Source organism: Eptatretus burgeri, chromosome 2 (genome assembly GCF_056783735.1).
Source record: "Eptatretus burgeri isolate ZD-2024b chromosome 2, Ebu_testis_v1, whole genome shotgun sequence".
NCBI lineage: Eukaryota > Metazoa > Chordata > Myxini > Myxiniformes > Myxinidae > Eptatretus > Eptatretus burgeri.
This window is the reverse complement of record NC_140962.1, coordinates 90845353-90859773: the sequence shown is the minus strand read 5'-3', so window position 1 is coordinate 90859773 and position 14421 is coordinate 90845353. Positions and strand designations below refer to the sequence as shown.

Below are 14421 nucleotides of genomic sequence, written 5' to 3'. Positions count from 1 at the left end.
TGCATCACTGCATCATTCACAAAGAACAGCTGTGTGCAAAGACCCTGGAGATAAAACTTGATGAAAAAGGTCGTTCATACAGTCAATTTCACAATCTCCAGGGGGATCCATCACAGATGGTTCAAAGCCTTTCTTGCAGAGCTACGATCAGACCATGTGATGTCGTTTCCTTCAGCCGTGTTTGTTGGCTCAGCAGGGTGGCCCCACTAGTCAGATTCTGGTCACTGGTTCAAGAAATATAAACCTTCATGACAAACAAAGGAAAATGTGTGAGCTTCATGGATGATGAGTGGTTGAATGACTTGGCATTCCTAGTTGATATCACCAAAATATCTTGCAGACTTGAATGTGAAACTACAAGGAAAGGATCAATTTGTAAACAAATTGCATGAGCATGTCCAAATGTTGATTCAGGAACAGTTGATTATGAAGGAAGTTGTCCATTTCACAATGCTATCAATAAGGCATGCTGAGCCGAAAGCATGAAGAGTTTTCTCTCTGATTGGCAGCCTGAAAGATAATTTCCAGTAAGGATTTCTGTATTTCAGAGAACACTGTGATAAAGTGAAGCTGTTTGCACGTCCATTTGAACTGATGGCCCTGATGCTCATGACATGTTCCAACTCTAACTAATTGAAATCCAAAATGACAGTGCTTTGAAGAGTGCTTTCACAGAGCATGACTTTCTGGTATTTTATAGTCAATATTGTTGTGGGCCGGGGGTCGGTGGTGAGAACGACCACTCGGTGGGGAAAGCTACGTCATCTCCCACCAATCTCCCCGGAAGTGTAGGCCATCGCTCGGATACCTCCATGAACCGGCGGGTCAATTAACCGACCGTGGTTGCCAATATCTCAACCGCGTAGCGTAGGGTCTATTTGTTTATAACCAATTTACCTAATTAACGAGGCGATTTCAACTACCGGGGAAACCACGCCCTCGGCAAGTCTTGCTCGAACCGGGTCACTCTACCGACTGCGGTAGAGTTCCAACTACCCACTACCAACTCCGGTTCAGGTGCAGCTGTGCCTTTGTCCCTGCCCGGAAACCCCAGCCGGTCTTCCACACGGTTCATACTTGACGGGTAACAGTATCAATGTTGCACAGGCCGTCGTGTGAGAGTTACAACGTTTGTGGAAGGAACATTGGTGGAAGCGGCAAGGAATGGCTGCAAGACCTTGCCTTGGCAAGTCAGAGTGCTTGAAGACAGCGGGTGGGTAGTCGATCGTGATGGCAAATGGAATGGTTGTTGGTTGTTCGTTGGATGTAAAGATTTAATAACCTAACTGAAAAGAAATCGCAACGCACGCCTTTGATTCTCCCACTAGACAAAAGGAAGGGGATCTGACTCCACACATACTTAACGACATAACTGACTTTTGGGACATCCGTACATTGAATGCAAATGGTTTCCAGATCCGTAACAATATGTTCCCTCAGAGTCTTGTCCTAATCGATCAAAACACGCCCCTTGATTCATTGCCTTGTTTGGCAGCATATATTGCTGCAAACAACTCTTCTCAAGAATAAAAAAAATGTCAAAACAAAATCGAGATCATTCCTGACAGATGGACATTTTTCTACTTGAGCAGCCCAGACAGAACTCACAAACCTTGCGCTGCATTGCTCCTTTTATGTAACCTTTCTTCAAAACTGCAAACCGGAGACTTTCTGAGGGAGCAAATGAGATTAGTTTTTTTTTTAACAAGAAAAAGGGCAAACAGAGATTGCACATCCTTGCCAGGATTTGTTTTGTGTGGTGTTTGTGTACTGATGTGTAACGGAATTAATAACAGACTTCATTAGAATTGCGGATTTGTAACTACTTGCAGTGATAACCGGGTTGCCAAGACGTCCTGCTTTGATGTAACCCCGCATTGAACAGACACTTGACCCTGACGCATGACGTTTATTATTATTATTCAATTTAATTCAGAATGGGATTACAATAAAAAAAAAAATCCAGAACTGGAAAGGCAAAAACTTTCTAGTTTTACAAAACTAGAAAGGCACTTGGTAAATTGCATGCATACCTCCGCCACGTAAAGCCTGATCCACGAGAACATACCGGGCCCATTACATTGTTTAAATATCTTGCTCTACAGTACTATGTCGTTTTTGGCCCGATCCTCTCAATGGCGAAGAATCACTTTAAAGATTAAAGAATTCTCGTATCCAGATCCAGATTCGGATCTTCACCAAAATCGAATCAACTCGTCCTTGTCACACATGCAACGTGTCCACCAAGTTTTATCCAAATCCGTCCACAACTTTTTTGAGATATCGTGCTATGTATCGGTTCAGCACTATCTCTCAATGGTGAAGAATCACTTTTAAAATCCTAGTAGCCAGATCCGGATCTTCACCAAAATCTAATCAGTTCGTCCTTGTCACACACCCAACCTGTCCTTCAAATTTCATCCGGGACCGTCCACAACTTTTTGAGATATCCTGCAAACAAACAAACAGACAAGCCGGTAGGCGACATGGCTGCTCGCTCTAGATGGAAAGCTGGCCGACGCGACTAGCCGATATTCATGTACATGCTATCAATCAATTTAGCACAATAAATATGATTATCACAGCCCTCTTAGTTTGCGCCCAGAAACCCGCCTTGTGAAATTTCAGGCATGTTTCCAAAGAGACTCTAACAAATGGCAGCCCAGGTAATTCCATTTATCTATTCGCTAAAGATTTTATTTTTTTATATGATGCTGTAAGACATTCTCCTTGGGCACCAAAAAAAACAGGTCCCTCGGAGGTCCAGTTTCGGAGGCATTGATTTTTTTGTACAGTCCACAATAAGTGTATGATGTACGATAAAGTATTTTAGCTGTTGCTAAGCAACGGAGGTGTGCATAGCAACCATTCATTTTTGTGTACATGCTAGCCACATTGTACACATTTCACCCAAGTTTCATCAAAACCAGACTCTTTCTCTTAGAGATATTCGCAATTAACCGTTTCTGAAATGTTCGACATGTACTCGCCCAAAACCTATCTCCTACAAATATTTTTTGTTGGGGCTACAAATTGGCATCAAGGGAGATAGATAGATTGTGCACAGAACTCTAAGCTTCGATTTTTTTTTGATTTTTTTCGATTTTTTTGACCACTTTAAAGGGCCGTTGCTATGCCGTTGCTCAGCCCTGGGGTCCCATATTCGAAAGCACACAATTCCCAGAAATATTGGTCCTACCTACCAAAATTCATTGGAATCGGTTGAGTGGTTCAGCCCCTAGGCTTGACCAAAGTTTCGCGGACAGACAGACAGATGGAAATGTCCAGAATAAGAGTGCTCTAAGAGCAGCCAACAGAAATGGGTGAAAACATGACCTCCTTCACCTTCGGTGGTGGAGGTAACAAATGGAAGACCAAATACTATAGTACATACAGTACTGCATTAGAGTCATCAGAAGGAACCTGAACAAGCAAAAAGCAAAGATGAAGTCATCAGGAGAAACGTGGATAGGATTCGGGTTTCAGTTGCTACTCCTCTACCCTCAAACCCATCCAGGCATTGTCAAGTGGGCCTTATAGTCTGGGAGCTCAGGACCAACATTTCAGATCCGTTTACTTTCTTTCCCGGCAAAAGTTTGACTGTTTTATTTGATAGGCCTATCACCACAGTGTATCACCTGGGTGGCAGTACAGAAAATTAGGTGGTCACAAAATAGTTACAACTCAACAAAAAACATGTTAATATGTGTCAATGGCTTAACTAAAGAAATAAGAATGGGGGTAGGCGTACGTCTTTCTATTGTGACTTTATGAGTTTTAACGGTGGAAATACAAATCACGCCTCAAAACATTTCTAGGGCATTCATCTTTTTAATGTATCTTAGCATAATGACCTTTGACCTTCAGCAAAGATCACAGAAAGGTCACCAACACTCATCCAACCAAGATATTCTACTTTTTATTTTTAATTAATTTTCTGAAGTTTGTGGAATTTGTTTATCACTTGGAAGTTGTTGCTTACAATGTGTAAATAAAGGTGGAAAAGTCTGATTTAATTCCAGGCTATAAGGCAACAAAAGGTGAAAATTTTGAAAGGGAGCGCGGTCTTTCTATGGGCACTGTATGTCCGAATGACATAAATGTGTGCATGGCGGAAGAAAAGGTCTAAAACTCAATCATTGTAAGACTTCAGGCAAATATCTATGAAAAACGTAATCAAAAGCCTTCTGTTTGTGGAAACAATGCCAACACTTTCATGATAAAGGTCAAAAAGATCAATCAAATCATGAATAACAGAAATACAGGGTGTCCCAAAAAAAGATACAACTTTTCATCTGCAAAGAGGATGGTCATAACATTTTTTTTTTAAAGATATATGGCTGGATAGAAAGCTGAAAGGTTGAAGTTTATTGTACCAATGTCAAAATTGCCACCACAATTTAAATTTTGGTATAGAATCGTCGTTTTCTTTTAGACCACATGTCCGACGTAGGCTCCACGTTGTCCGATCACTGCCTGCGAACGCGTTGTCATGTTCTCCATCACTTTGGGAAACGTTTCCTGAGGAATGTTCTGGATTTCTCGGTGGATGTTTTCCTTCAGCTGATCAAGAGTCTGAGGCCTAGGGTTTCCATAGATCCTGTCCTTGAGATACCCCCACAAGAAGAAGTCTGGAGGATTCAGCTGAGGGGAATACGGTGGCCACTCAACGTCTTCGTAGAGGGAGATAAAGCAGCCCTCAAAATGTTGGTTGAGAAAACGCCTTGTTTCCCTGGCTGTTATGGGGCGGTGCCCCATCCTGCTGGAACCACTGGGTTCTCATCTGGATCAGGTTGTTTCTCCTACGGGCCTGAGTACGTAGCTCAGGTAGATAGAATTCCTGAATCATCTCGCGATAGATATTTCCTCTGGTTTACCGTGCAAGTGCGTCCCTGGTCATCTTCAAAGAAGTATGGACCAATTATCCCATACCAACCAACCGCCACCCACATGGTGACTTTGAGAACGGATCGAGGCACCAGTTCAGTTGATGCATTACCAGGATTTTCATGAACCTGGACCTGGGAAGGTTCAGTGACTCATCTATTCCCTGAACATGATGGGCAAACTGTGGGTCTTTGTAAATTCAAGTTTGCTTCTTGTATCATACCTTGTGACCATACGGCTTGCACATCACCGACCTTTCACCCATACGGCTTACACATGCAACCATGGAAATGGCCTTGAAATGATGATGATGATGTAAGGTATTCTTTGCTGAACTCCCTTTACTCATGGAACCTACCTGTCAGACATTACACTGCTGTTATCTCAGCGACTATTTCAAAACTGCTCCTTGTATACCTTGTTAGCGTCATTTGGGGCGATTTATGCGCCATTTTTGAGAAGGCACTCGGCTGGTTTACTCCTGCACACCCTCAGAGCTTATTCATCCCTCCAACCTCTCCTGTCCTTTAACACATCGTCCTTTACAGCTGGAGTTTCTGTCTTCATCATCTGTGATACAGCTTTACATGAGTACTCTGGTTCTTCTCCATGCTTCAGTGATATGAGGATTTCACCTTCTGAGAACTTGTAAAACACGATGGTCCATTTGGCTTCCTTCTTTGCGCACCCTCCAGATTAGATCCGTTTAACCATGCTCACCACCGACATTTCACCCTTTTATAACCCGCTCGGGGTTTACTGTACAAACTGCTTGCTTGAGCTAAGTTGCCACATCAAGAGTCGTGAATTAACTTGTAGCTGCATTGTTGTCTGTGACATTTATACTTATTTAATTTGGGAGATTCTTAAGAAAGTCATTTTTAAAGTGTTATGTTTAATTTATTTGCTTAAGGTAGACAGTAGGGATTAATATATATTCCTTATATGGTTACGCTTCCGTCTCCTGTCGTATGTTGGGTTCACTCTTAAAACACCACGAAGGACACAGTAGTCTTTATTTATTTTCTGTCGTGATGACCTCCATGTTACCAGTGCTCGCGCTGCGGTGCCCTGAGGTTGACACTTAACACATGACAGTTGTGTAAATGTGCATTATGAAATAACTATTATAAACTAAACCTGTAAGCCATGTCGATAACGATATGCAATGCTTGTATTTATATTAAGGGCCAAAAAATAACTTTTCTTATTATTTTTCAAAGGTTTTTACTGTACGCTTTAAACTGAAGCCCACACATCATACGTGATAACCCGTGACCCCCTCCTCCCCTTTCCTTCTCCAAAATGAAATAATAACGTGGAATTAATTGATGTTTTGTGGCAGGTTTGCATACAGTGCCAACAATGACTCTCCATCTACACCAGCACCACCTTTGGCAGAGCGGCTGGCAGGTCTAAGGCCATCTCGTGAGCTCCTCGAGTTCTATCGCTGCAAAGTCGCTGAGTTTGATGAGGTCCATGAAGCTCTAATCAAGCGTCTTGATAGTTATAAGAGCACATTGCAGAACCAGGTTTGTGTGGTCTTTTCATCCAGAGCATTCACTTGATATGGCGAAGATGAGAAATGTCTAATCCTCATCACTCATTGGTTAATGATAATTATTCATAAATAACAAAAATGACCGGTTTCTCCCAATTATTTTGATTTATTCAATAGGTATGTATCCATAACTTTTTGTTTAATTTTATTTGTTGTGTCGAGGCTGGCAGGATAGCCTAGAGAGCTGTCTAGCCTGGATTTGAATCCTAGACCCAGCTATGAAGTATCATCCTGGCGTTTTGCATGTAGGTTGATGTATCAGTGTGTGGGCTCCTTTCATATTGCAATTGCCTAAAGCTCTGGACCCCTCTTGGTTGTTTGTGGACGTCAAAAATCGCACATCTTTTGTGAGGTGTAGGCAGTGGCAAACAAACTAGCACAACTCGAGGTAAGACCGCTTCTCTGTCTCGAGCAGTGTTTCTCAACCTTTTTTGTCCCACGCCCCACTTTGATTTTCAAAAAAATCGTACGCCCCACCATGATTGGAGACGCTACAGTATATACTACATATGTATTCAAAAGGCTTTATTAAAACTTTATTGCAAATTTTATTCAATTGCAACTCACTTCAATGGGAGCCCTGCCCTTGACGCTGGCTGCAGATTTGTTTGATTTGAGGAACCAATTTTGTCAGTTTCAGCCTTAAATCACCACGTTTCGTGATTTCCAGTCGATTTCTCTTAGCTTGCAGCAAATCGGTAACAACAGTAAATCCACATTCGACTAAATAAGATGATTGAAAATTTATCAATACTTCCCTTGCCAAAGTAGTCGAGTTTGGGTATTTCTTTTCGCTCTCGTCAGACAGCCACATCATGGTTCGTTTGATCTTGAAAAGAGTTTTCACAGACTCATTTTGTTGCAACTCTCATAACTCCTCTTGGTATTGCTCTGGTACTTCAGATAAATCCACCAGAAATGGCCGAGTCAACCAAGAAGTGAACTCGTAGCAAAGCTATAAAAGCGATCATATATTGATTCATTAATTCTGAATCCTCACGCCCCACCAAAATATTGCCACGCCCCACCGGTGGGGCGTGCACCCCACCTTTATAAACACTGGTCTAGAGTATATAGTCGACAGTCATGTAAAAGTTTTACACAAATTTAATGAAAAGTTGCTTTCACTGGTGGAGGAAATATATATATATATATATATATATATATATATATATATATATATATATATATATATATATATATATATATATATATATATATATATATATATATATACAGGGTGGCCTGAAAGTCACTTTACCCCTTCCCAGTGAAGCATTGTTCTTGAACTCTTTTAATATACAGGTTTTATTGTACAGTACTTACAAAAATTAATTTGTCATTGTATCTGTATGTGCTCCATCATTCTTCTGAGTCAGTGTTTCCGCATACCATAGCGGGTGAGGGCAGAGGGGAAGGGACAGAGGGAAGTGCGAAAAATTTATCAGGGGTAAAGTAACTTTCGGGCCACCAAATATATACATACATATGTATATATATATATATATATATATATATATATATATATATATATATATATATATATATATATATATATATGTACATACATACATATGTATATATATATATATATATATATATATATATATATATATAAATATTGTTGTGGTTAACCAAATTCGCAAACCACCATTCAGGTCCCTTAGGTGAGATATCTCGGTAAGTATATGTGTAGTTAGGTCCAAACCCGTTGTCTAGAGGGAATAAATGTCATTCATGAGGGCTGCGACTCTTCAGGATAGCCGTTTTTCTTTTACTATCTTTATTTTGGACCAGCCGCCATTATTACCACCACCAACCACGTCTCAACAGCCATCACAACAACAACCACCAACCACAACAGCCATCACAACAACAACCACCAACCACAACGCCGCTTCACCACAACCGCCACGACCTTTACCGTCACAACTCGCCACCATCGCATCACCGTCATCTCGCGCCACTCGTGGGCACCGATGCTGGACTCGTGTAGGGCGCGCACCGAGCAGCGTGTTCAAAAGCATCGCGGACTTTCTGAAGAAAAACGGATCAAAAACGACTCACGCCCACTTTTGTTCCGTCCAATCGGTGAGCGAGGGGCGATTTGGCCCCGCCTCCAGGGCGTTGGAGGGCGGTCGCTATATGCAAATACATGGATCAAAAAGCATTCACGCCCACCTTTCCTCGGGCCAATGGGGAGCCAGCAAGAGAGGTGAAAGGTCGGAGGCAGAGGGTCAAAGATGAAAGAGCGAAGCCACGGGGCTTATAAAAACGACTGCGTTCGTCAGAAGAGTGGAGTTGGAAGTGGAGGGAGTTGAGTTTTGGAGTTCGGAGAAGCAGTTCGCAGTTGGCAGTTCGCAGTTGGGAGTTCGCGGAGTCGGAGTGAAGAGGACGGAGCTGTGGAGAGGCGGCGGCGGCGAAGGCGGACGAGGGGGTGCTCGCGTCGGATTCGGGGAACTGCGGAGGGAAAGGCCGGCGGCGCGACCGAGGTCGTGGTGGAGTCGCTCGTCGCGGGACCCGAGATTTTGTGAAATCCTCCTTTCCCCGAGCATCAGCAACCCCCTCCTGTTTCCCCCCGCGCTGAGATAGTGCGACAAAAGGGGGCCCCCTTCCCATCCCCTACCAGACACTGTCCGCGAGGCCCGCGGAGTTGAGGCACCACCGCCGCTCCGCGTCTCATCATCAGACGGGTAGGCCCGACACGGTCTCAGCCCCAGGCCCGCCTACCCCCTCATCCTGGAGGGTTGTTCTCTTTTCTTTTGCTTTGGGAATGTGTGCTGTCGGCGCCGTCTGTGAAGTAAAATTGTATAAGTGTTGCCGAGTGCCCGGTAGTCGGATAGATCTGCATTGTTGCATTTGCTTTTTGTCTTCTTCTTTTACATGTGCTTTTGGTGGAATTGTATATGTGTGCTTTCTGTTCATCGCGAAATAAATGTGCTTATTATTGAACTGTTTTCCCGCTTCGCTTCGTCATTTCTTTCATTGAATCCCCATCTTGCTTCACGTAAAGGGTTGGTCGTGGGCTAAGACGCCCGATAATTAATCGAACCGTCGAGGCCGACGAATAACACCGCTCGGTTATCCCGATAGTACGGATCGGGTCGCTTAAGTGGCCCGTGTCCGAAGTCGACCTGCGGCGAGGTGCGATCGCCCGGTCTACCCTCCGTGTGGGTACTTAAGTAGGTCGAATTTGGCGAGCAACCCTATCCCACGCGGGGGCCGATTGGCTCGATCGCGGTGAGACCGAAAGGTCCACCCGTGACTGGTTCCCGGCGTTAGTCCGAGAGGGTCACGACTGGATTGTCCGTCCGGTGGGCGACGTGCCGCGATTCGAGTTACGTGGCCGTTCGCACGCCGGCGGGCGCGAATCTGCAACAATATATATATATATATATATATATATATATATATATATATATATATATATATATATATATATATATATATATATATATATATATCATGATTCATCATTTTTATTAAATTATCAGCACTTCGACTTGCAGCTGATCCCAGTGAGCTGAGATGTGGAAAAACAAACAATGGCAAACGTCAACGTGCGTGTGTGTGCGTGTGTGTGTGTGTGTGTGTGTGTGTGTGTGTGTGTGTGTGTGTGTGTCTGTGTGTGTGTGTGTGTGTGTGTGTGTGTGTGTGCGTGTGTGTGTGTGTGTGTTTTTCATTTTATTAATATTTTCTTTTCTGTGGAGGGGTGAATCTTGCAAATAGTTCTTTTAAAGTTCACCTGTTGGGTTTGAGGGTCGAGGAGTAGCAGCCAAAACCCGAATCCTATCCAAGTTCCTCTTAATGACTCCATCTTTCTCTATTTGGGTTCCTCCTGATATTTCAGTGCTTTATTTGAATACACTATGATGAAATACAAGAACTTCGGTGCTTTTCGAGTTATAAAGTAAAAGGGAGATTCAATTTGGTTGTAAACACTCCTATTAAGTTATATCTCCTCCAAATACATTGTTGAGGAATCTTTTGGTTTTCAGTGTTTCTACCACACATCCCACTCAAATTTGCTTTTGAAAAGACTTCTTTTCTTCTTTTTTTTTCTTTTAAAAGCTAAGAAACCAAACAAATGTTAAATATTTTGAGGATGTGCCAAGATGGTTCATTACTAATGTGCTTTGATCTGGGTTGGATTCTTGCTGGAAGTGAATCTTCTTAAAACTTTTGTGGTTCCATGGCAGCTAATTCAACTCTCTGATACATTATTTTCCCCAAAATTGTCCCATGCAGTCCCATAACGTCCCAAATAAGTGTGTTTGGTGTTTATTTCTCTTTGTTATTTTTTACTTACGAAATCTAAAGATTTCGTAAGTATATTGATGACTTCCATTTGTTTGTTTGTTTGTTTGTTTGTTTGTTTGTAGGCACGATAACTCGAGAACGGAAGAAGCTACCAACGTCAAATTACACCACGTGATTCAGGAGGGTGGTGGTTAGTGCTGATTAGATTTTGGTCAAAATCGGTCAAAGGTCAAGGTCACAGTGAGGTCAAAAATTCAACTTTTGATGGTTTGGTACAGAATCATGGTAGAAACTTCTGGTTTGCGTCGCTACCTTCTCCAGAGACAGCTTTTATTAGACAAAGTCAGAGGTCAAGTTGACGATTTCGTAAGTACCAGTCTATGACTGCTTGTTTGTTTGTAGGCGCGATAACTCGAGAACGGAAGAAGCTACCAATGTCAAATTACACCACTTGATTCAGGAGGGTGATGGCTAGTGCTGATTAGATTTTGGTCAAAATCGGTCAAAGGTCAAGGTCACAGCAAGGTCAAATATTCGATTTTTGATGGTTTGGTACAGATAACTCGAGAACGGAAGAAGCAACCAAAGTCAAATTATACCACGTGATTCAGGAGGGTGATGGCTTGCGCTGATTTGATTTTGGTCAAAATCGGTCAAAGGTCAAGGTCACAGTGAGGTCAAACATCCAAAACATTTGATTTTTGATGGTTTGGTACAGAATCATCTTAAAACTTCTGGTTTGCATCGCTACGTTCTCTCGAGACAGCTTTTATTAGACAAGGTCAGTGGTCAAGTTGACGATTTCGTAAGTACCAGTCTATGACTGCTTGTTTGTTTGTGTGTGTGTTTGTGTGTTTGTTTGTAGGCACGATAACTCGAGAACGGAAGAAGCTACCAATGTCAAATTACACTACGTGATTCAGGAGGGTGATGGCTAGCGCTGATTAGATTTTGGTCAAAATCGGTCAAAGGTCAAGGTCACAGTGAGGTCAAACATAATTCCGTAAATTCCTGTGGAAAATGGAGTATATTTGCTTCGCTCGACGTTACGAGTTCGTTTTAACTTCGATTTTAATTTTGTCTTCGGTTTTTGCGATCGCTTAGGACGCTTAACACTGGGTTGTCGAAATTCTGGTAAAAATCGGATGTTTTGGAGATGTTTTAAGATTGTATAAAAAATATTTCACTCGCCGCGTCACGGCTCGTCACGTGGTGCAGCATGCTCGAGCAGAGGCGTCGTTGAGTCACGTAAAGGTTTTCCCTGTGCGCGCCGACGGTGTTTTCGATAAAGCTGGTGTTTCAAAGTCATTTTTTATTCCAATAAAGGTTATCGTCGCATGCCTGACTCGCTAAGCCGTCGGATTATGTAAAGATTGTTGGTGGATGGCCGAATATTACGGTTTTGTGACTGATAAAATAATCTATATATTAATACTGAAGGACCAATTTTGTGCTCCTCTTCGCGGTCGCGTCACGTTTTTCTCGGTACTCTGACCTGGACTGAAAGAAACATGGTACCTGTAAGAGTGCATCGCACATAGTGGCAATAGTCAAACTTCAACTCTGAAGCAGAATAAACACTTTTCGTTTTACATTCGTTTACATGGCGACGTGTGACGTCACCGCTGAGAGGCGTCAGGACGTCATGACATCATCGGTCATTCGCTGACGTCATCATGTCTGTTGTCGACAGACCGTTACCGCTGAGAGGTGTAATTCCACTCCTCGAAAATAGCGTCTGCAATGTAAAACCCTCTTCTGCACATGCTGAGTACCTCAGAATGTGAATTTCACACAAAAATGTAACAAGAAACATTGTATGTTCGATATATTAATACTGAAGGACCAATCTTGTGCTCCTCCTCGCGGTCGCGTCACCTTTTTCTCTGTACTGTGACCTGGACTGAAAGAGACTTCGTACCTGTAAGAGTGCATAGCACATAGTGGCAAGAGTCAGCTTTCAACTCTGAAGCAGAATAAACACTTTTCGTTGAGACGGGGGCGAGGAGTGAAGAGGCGGGGGTGGGGGATGAAGAGATTTAGGCAGGGAGTGAAGAGGCGGGGGTGGGGGATGAAGAGACGGGGGCGAGGAGTGAAGAGACGGGGGCGAGGAGTGAAGAGGCGGGGGCAGGGAGTGAAGAGGCGGGGGCAGGGAGTGAAGAGGCGGGGGCAGGGAGTGAAGAGGCGGGTGGCAAGGTAAGCAAATTTTTGCGCGGGGGTAAGCAAATTGAAAGCGGGAGATGGGGCGGGGGTTGAGTGGGCGGGGGCTGGGGTGAATTAGGCGGGGTTGAGTGTGAGGGGGTGGACAGGGGGCGGAGGCCCAGGGGCAAGTGGGGCAGGGAATCAAGAGACGGGGGATGGGGAGTGAAGAGGTGGTGGCGGGGCTGGGTAATTACATTTTTGGGCGGGGGTAAGCAAATTGAAGGCGGGGGGGAATGCGGCAGGGGTGGGGATGAGTAGGAGGGGGCAAGCACGCCCTATCCAGTCCATGTCTCTCGAGTGTGGATGAGCTGGTGAGGGTGGATGAATGAACGGAATCCGTCTGTGACGGGGTTTCGGCTAGTATTAAATAATTGCGTGGAGAAATGGAGATTTTTGATGGTTTGGTACAGAATCATCGTAGAAACTTCTGGTTTGCATCGCTACCTTCTCTAGAGACAGCTTTTATTAGACAAGGTCAGAGGTCAAGTTGACGATTTCGTAAGTACCAGTCTATGACTGCTTGTTTCACACATTCTTTTTATACGCCCGATACATATATCGGGGCGTATTATGTGATACCGGTCGTCCGTCTGTCTGTCTGTCCGTCCGTCCGTCCATCCATTCCTGTCCGCACTCTAACTCCCAAAGTTTTCAATTTTCACGTTTCTTATTTGGTACATAGGTACAGACTGTGGAGACGGTGTGTCGTGACATCCGTTCGTCATCTAAAGTGGTTGCCATGGCAACCAGGATGCTGTTTTCCATGTAGTAGCACAATTCTGCATATACCTTCTTGTTCTTCATAAATTGACGTGTTTGAATATATAATTGTGTGTGTGCGTGCGTGCGTGCATGCGCGCGCGTGTGTGTCACAGAGACTTTTTCAGGCATATATTGTGCTCACTTGCGCTCTTGTTAAAAACTGTCTCCCTTAAAAGGATTGCTCCACTTTGCTTCTTTGTAGTATACAAAGTCGAGGCTCATGGAAGAGTTAGAACACAGAATGGATCAGGATGCAAAAGAACAAAAGGAACAGCAGAAAGAGAATGGGGGGTGGGTAGGGGTTGGCGGATGCCAACAGCATGGTCGAGGGACAAAGTAGATGGAGACAGACAAACAAGGGTAAGAATGAGTGGTAGGAGAAGATGCAGGGGGTGGACAAGATGGATCCAGAAACAAACTCTCAGGAAGGAAACAAACTGGAAATTTTGGGAGTGAGAGGTTTAATGGGGCTTAAAAAGATCATCGTTTTGGATGGGAGGTTATCTGAGATGTAACGAACAGCTATGTAGAAGACCTGGAGGGACGAATGAGATTGAAGAGAATGTGGAAGTTGGTTTCACAGGTGTGTCAAAGAGGAACGAATGGGTGGAAGAGAACAGTGATTCTGTAATTTGGGAGTTTCATCAATAGGGGGTTGATTGTGCACCATGTGTGCACTATGGAAACCTGGTTGGGGGGGACAATGCACAAAAAGAGCAGAAGGGTGCAAGACCAGAAAGGAGGCAATA

General features: G+C 43.6%; 1 protein-coding gene and 1 long non-coding RNA gene across 7 annotated transcripts in view; one reads left to right on the top strand and one right to left on the bottom strand.

Annotated features, from left to right (window-relative positions):
- CCDC77 (coiled-coil domain containing 77) overlaps positions 1-14421 on the top strand; it is a 112622-nt gene that overhangs the window by 9769 nt on the left and 88432 nt on the right. For 3 of the 5 annotated variants that reach the window (XM_085870280.1, XM_085870282.1, XM_085870284.1), the window contains one exon: positions 6233-6419. The exons of 1 other annotated variant lie outside the window; for it this stretch is intronic. In XM_085870280.1, coding sequence (XP_085726406.1) covers positions 6233-6419 — 187 coding nt within the window. Of the gene's footprint in view, positions 1-6232; positions 6420-14421 lie in introns of those variants that run through there. One more of the 5 variants, XM_085870283.1, reaches the window with a different exon arrangement.
- Positions 1-14421, bottom strand: part of LOC147032548 (uncharacterized) — a 50699-nt gene that overhangs the window by 35206 nt on the left and 1072 nt on the right. The gene's annotated exons all lie outside the window — the stretch shown is intronic.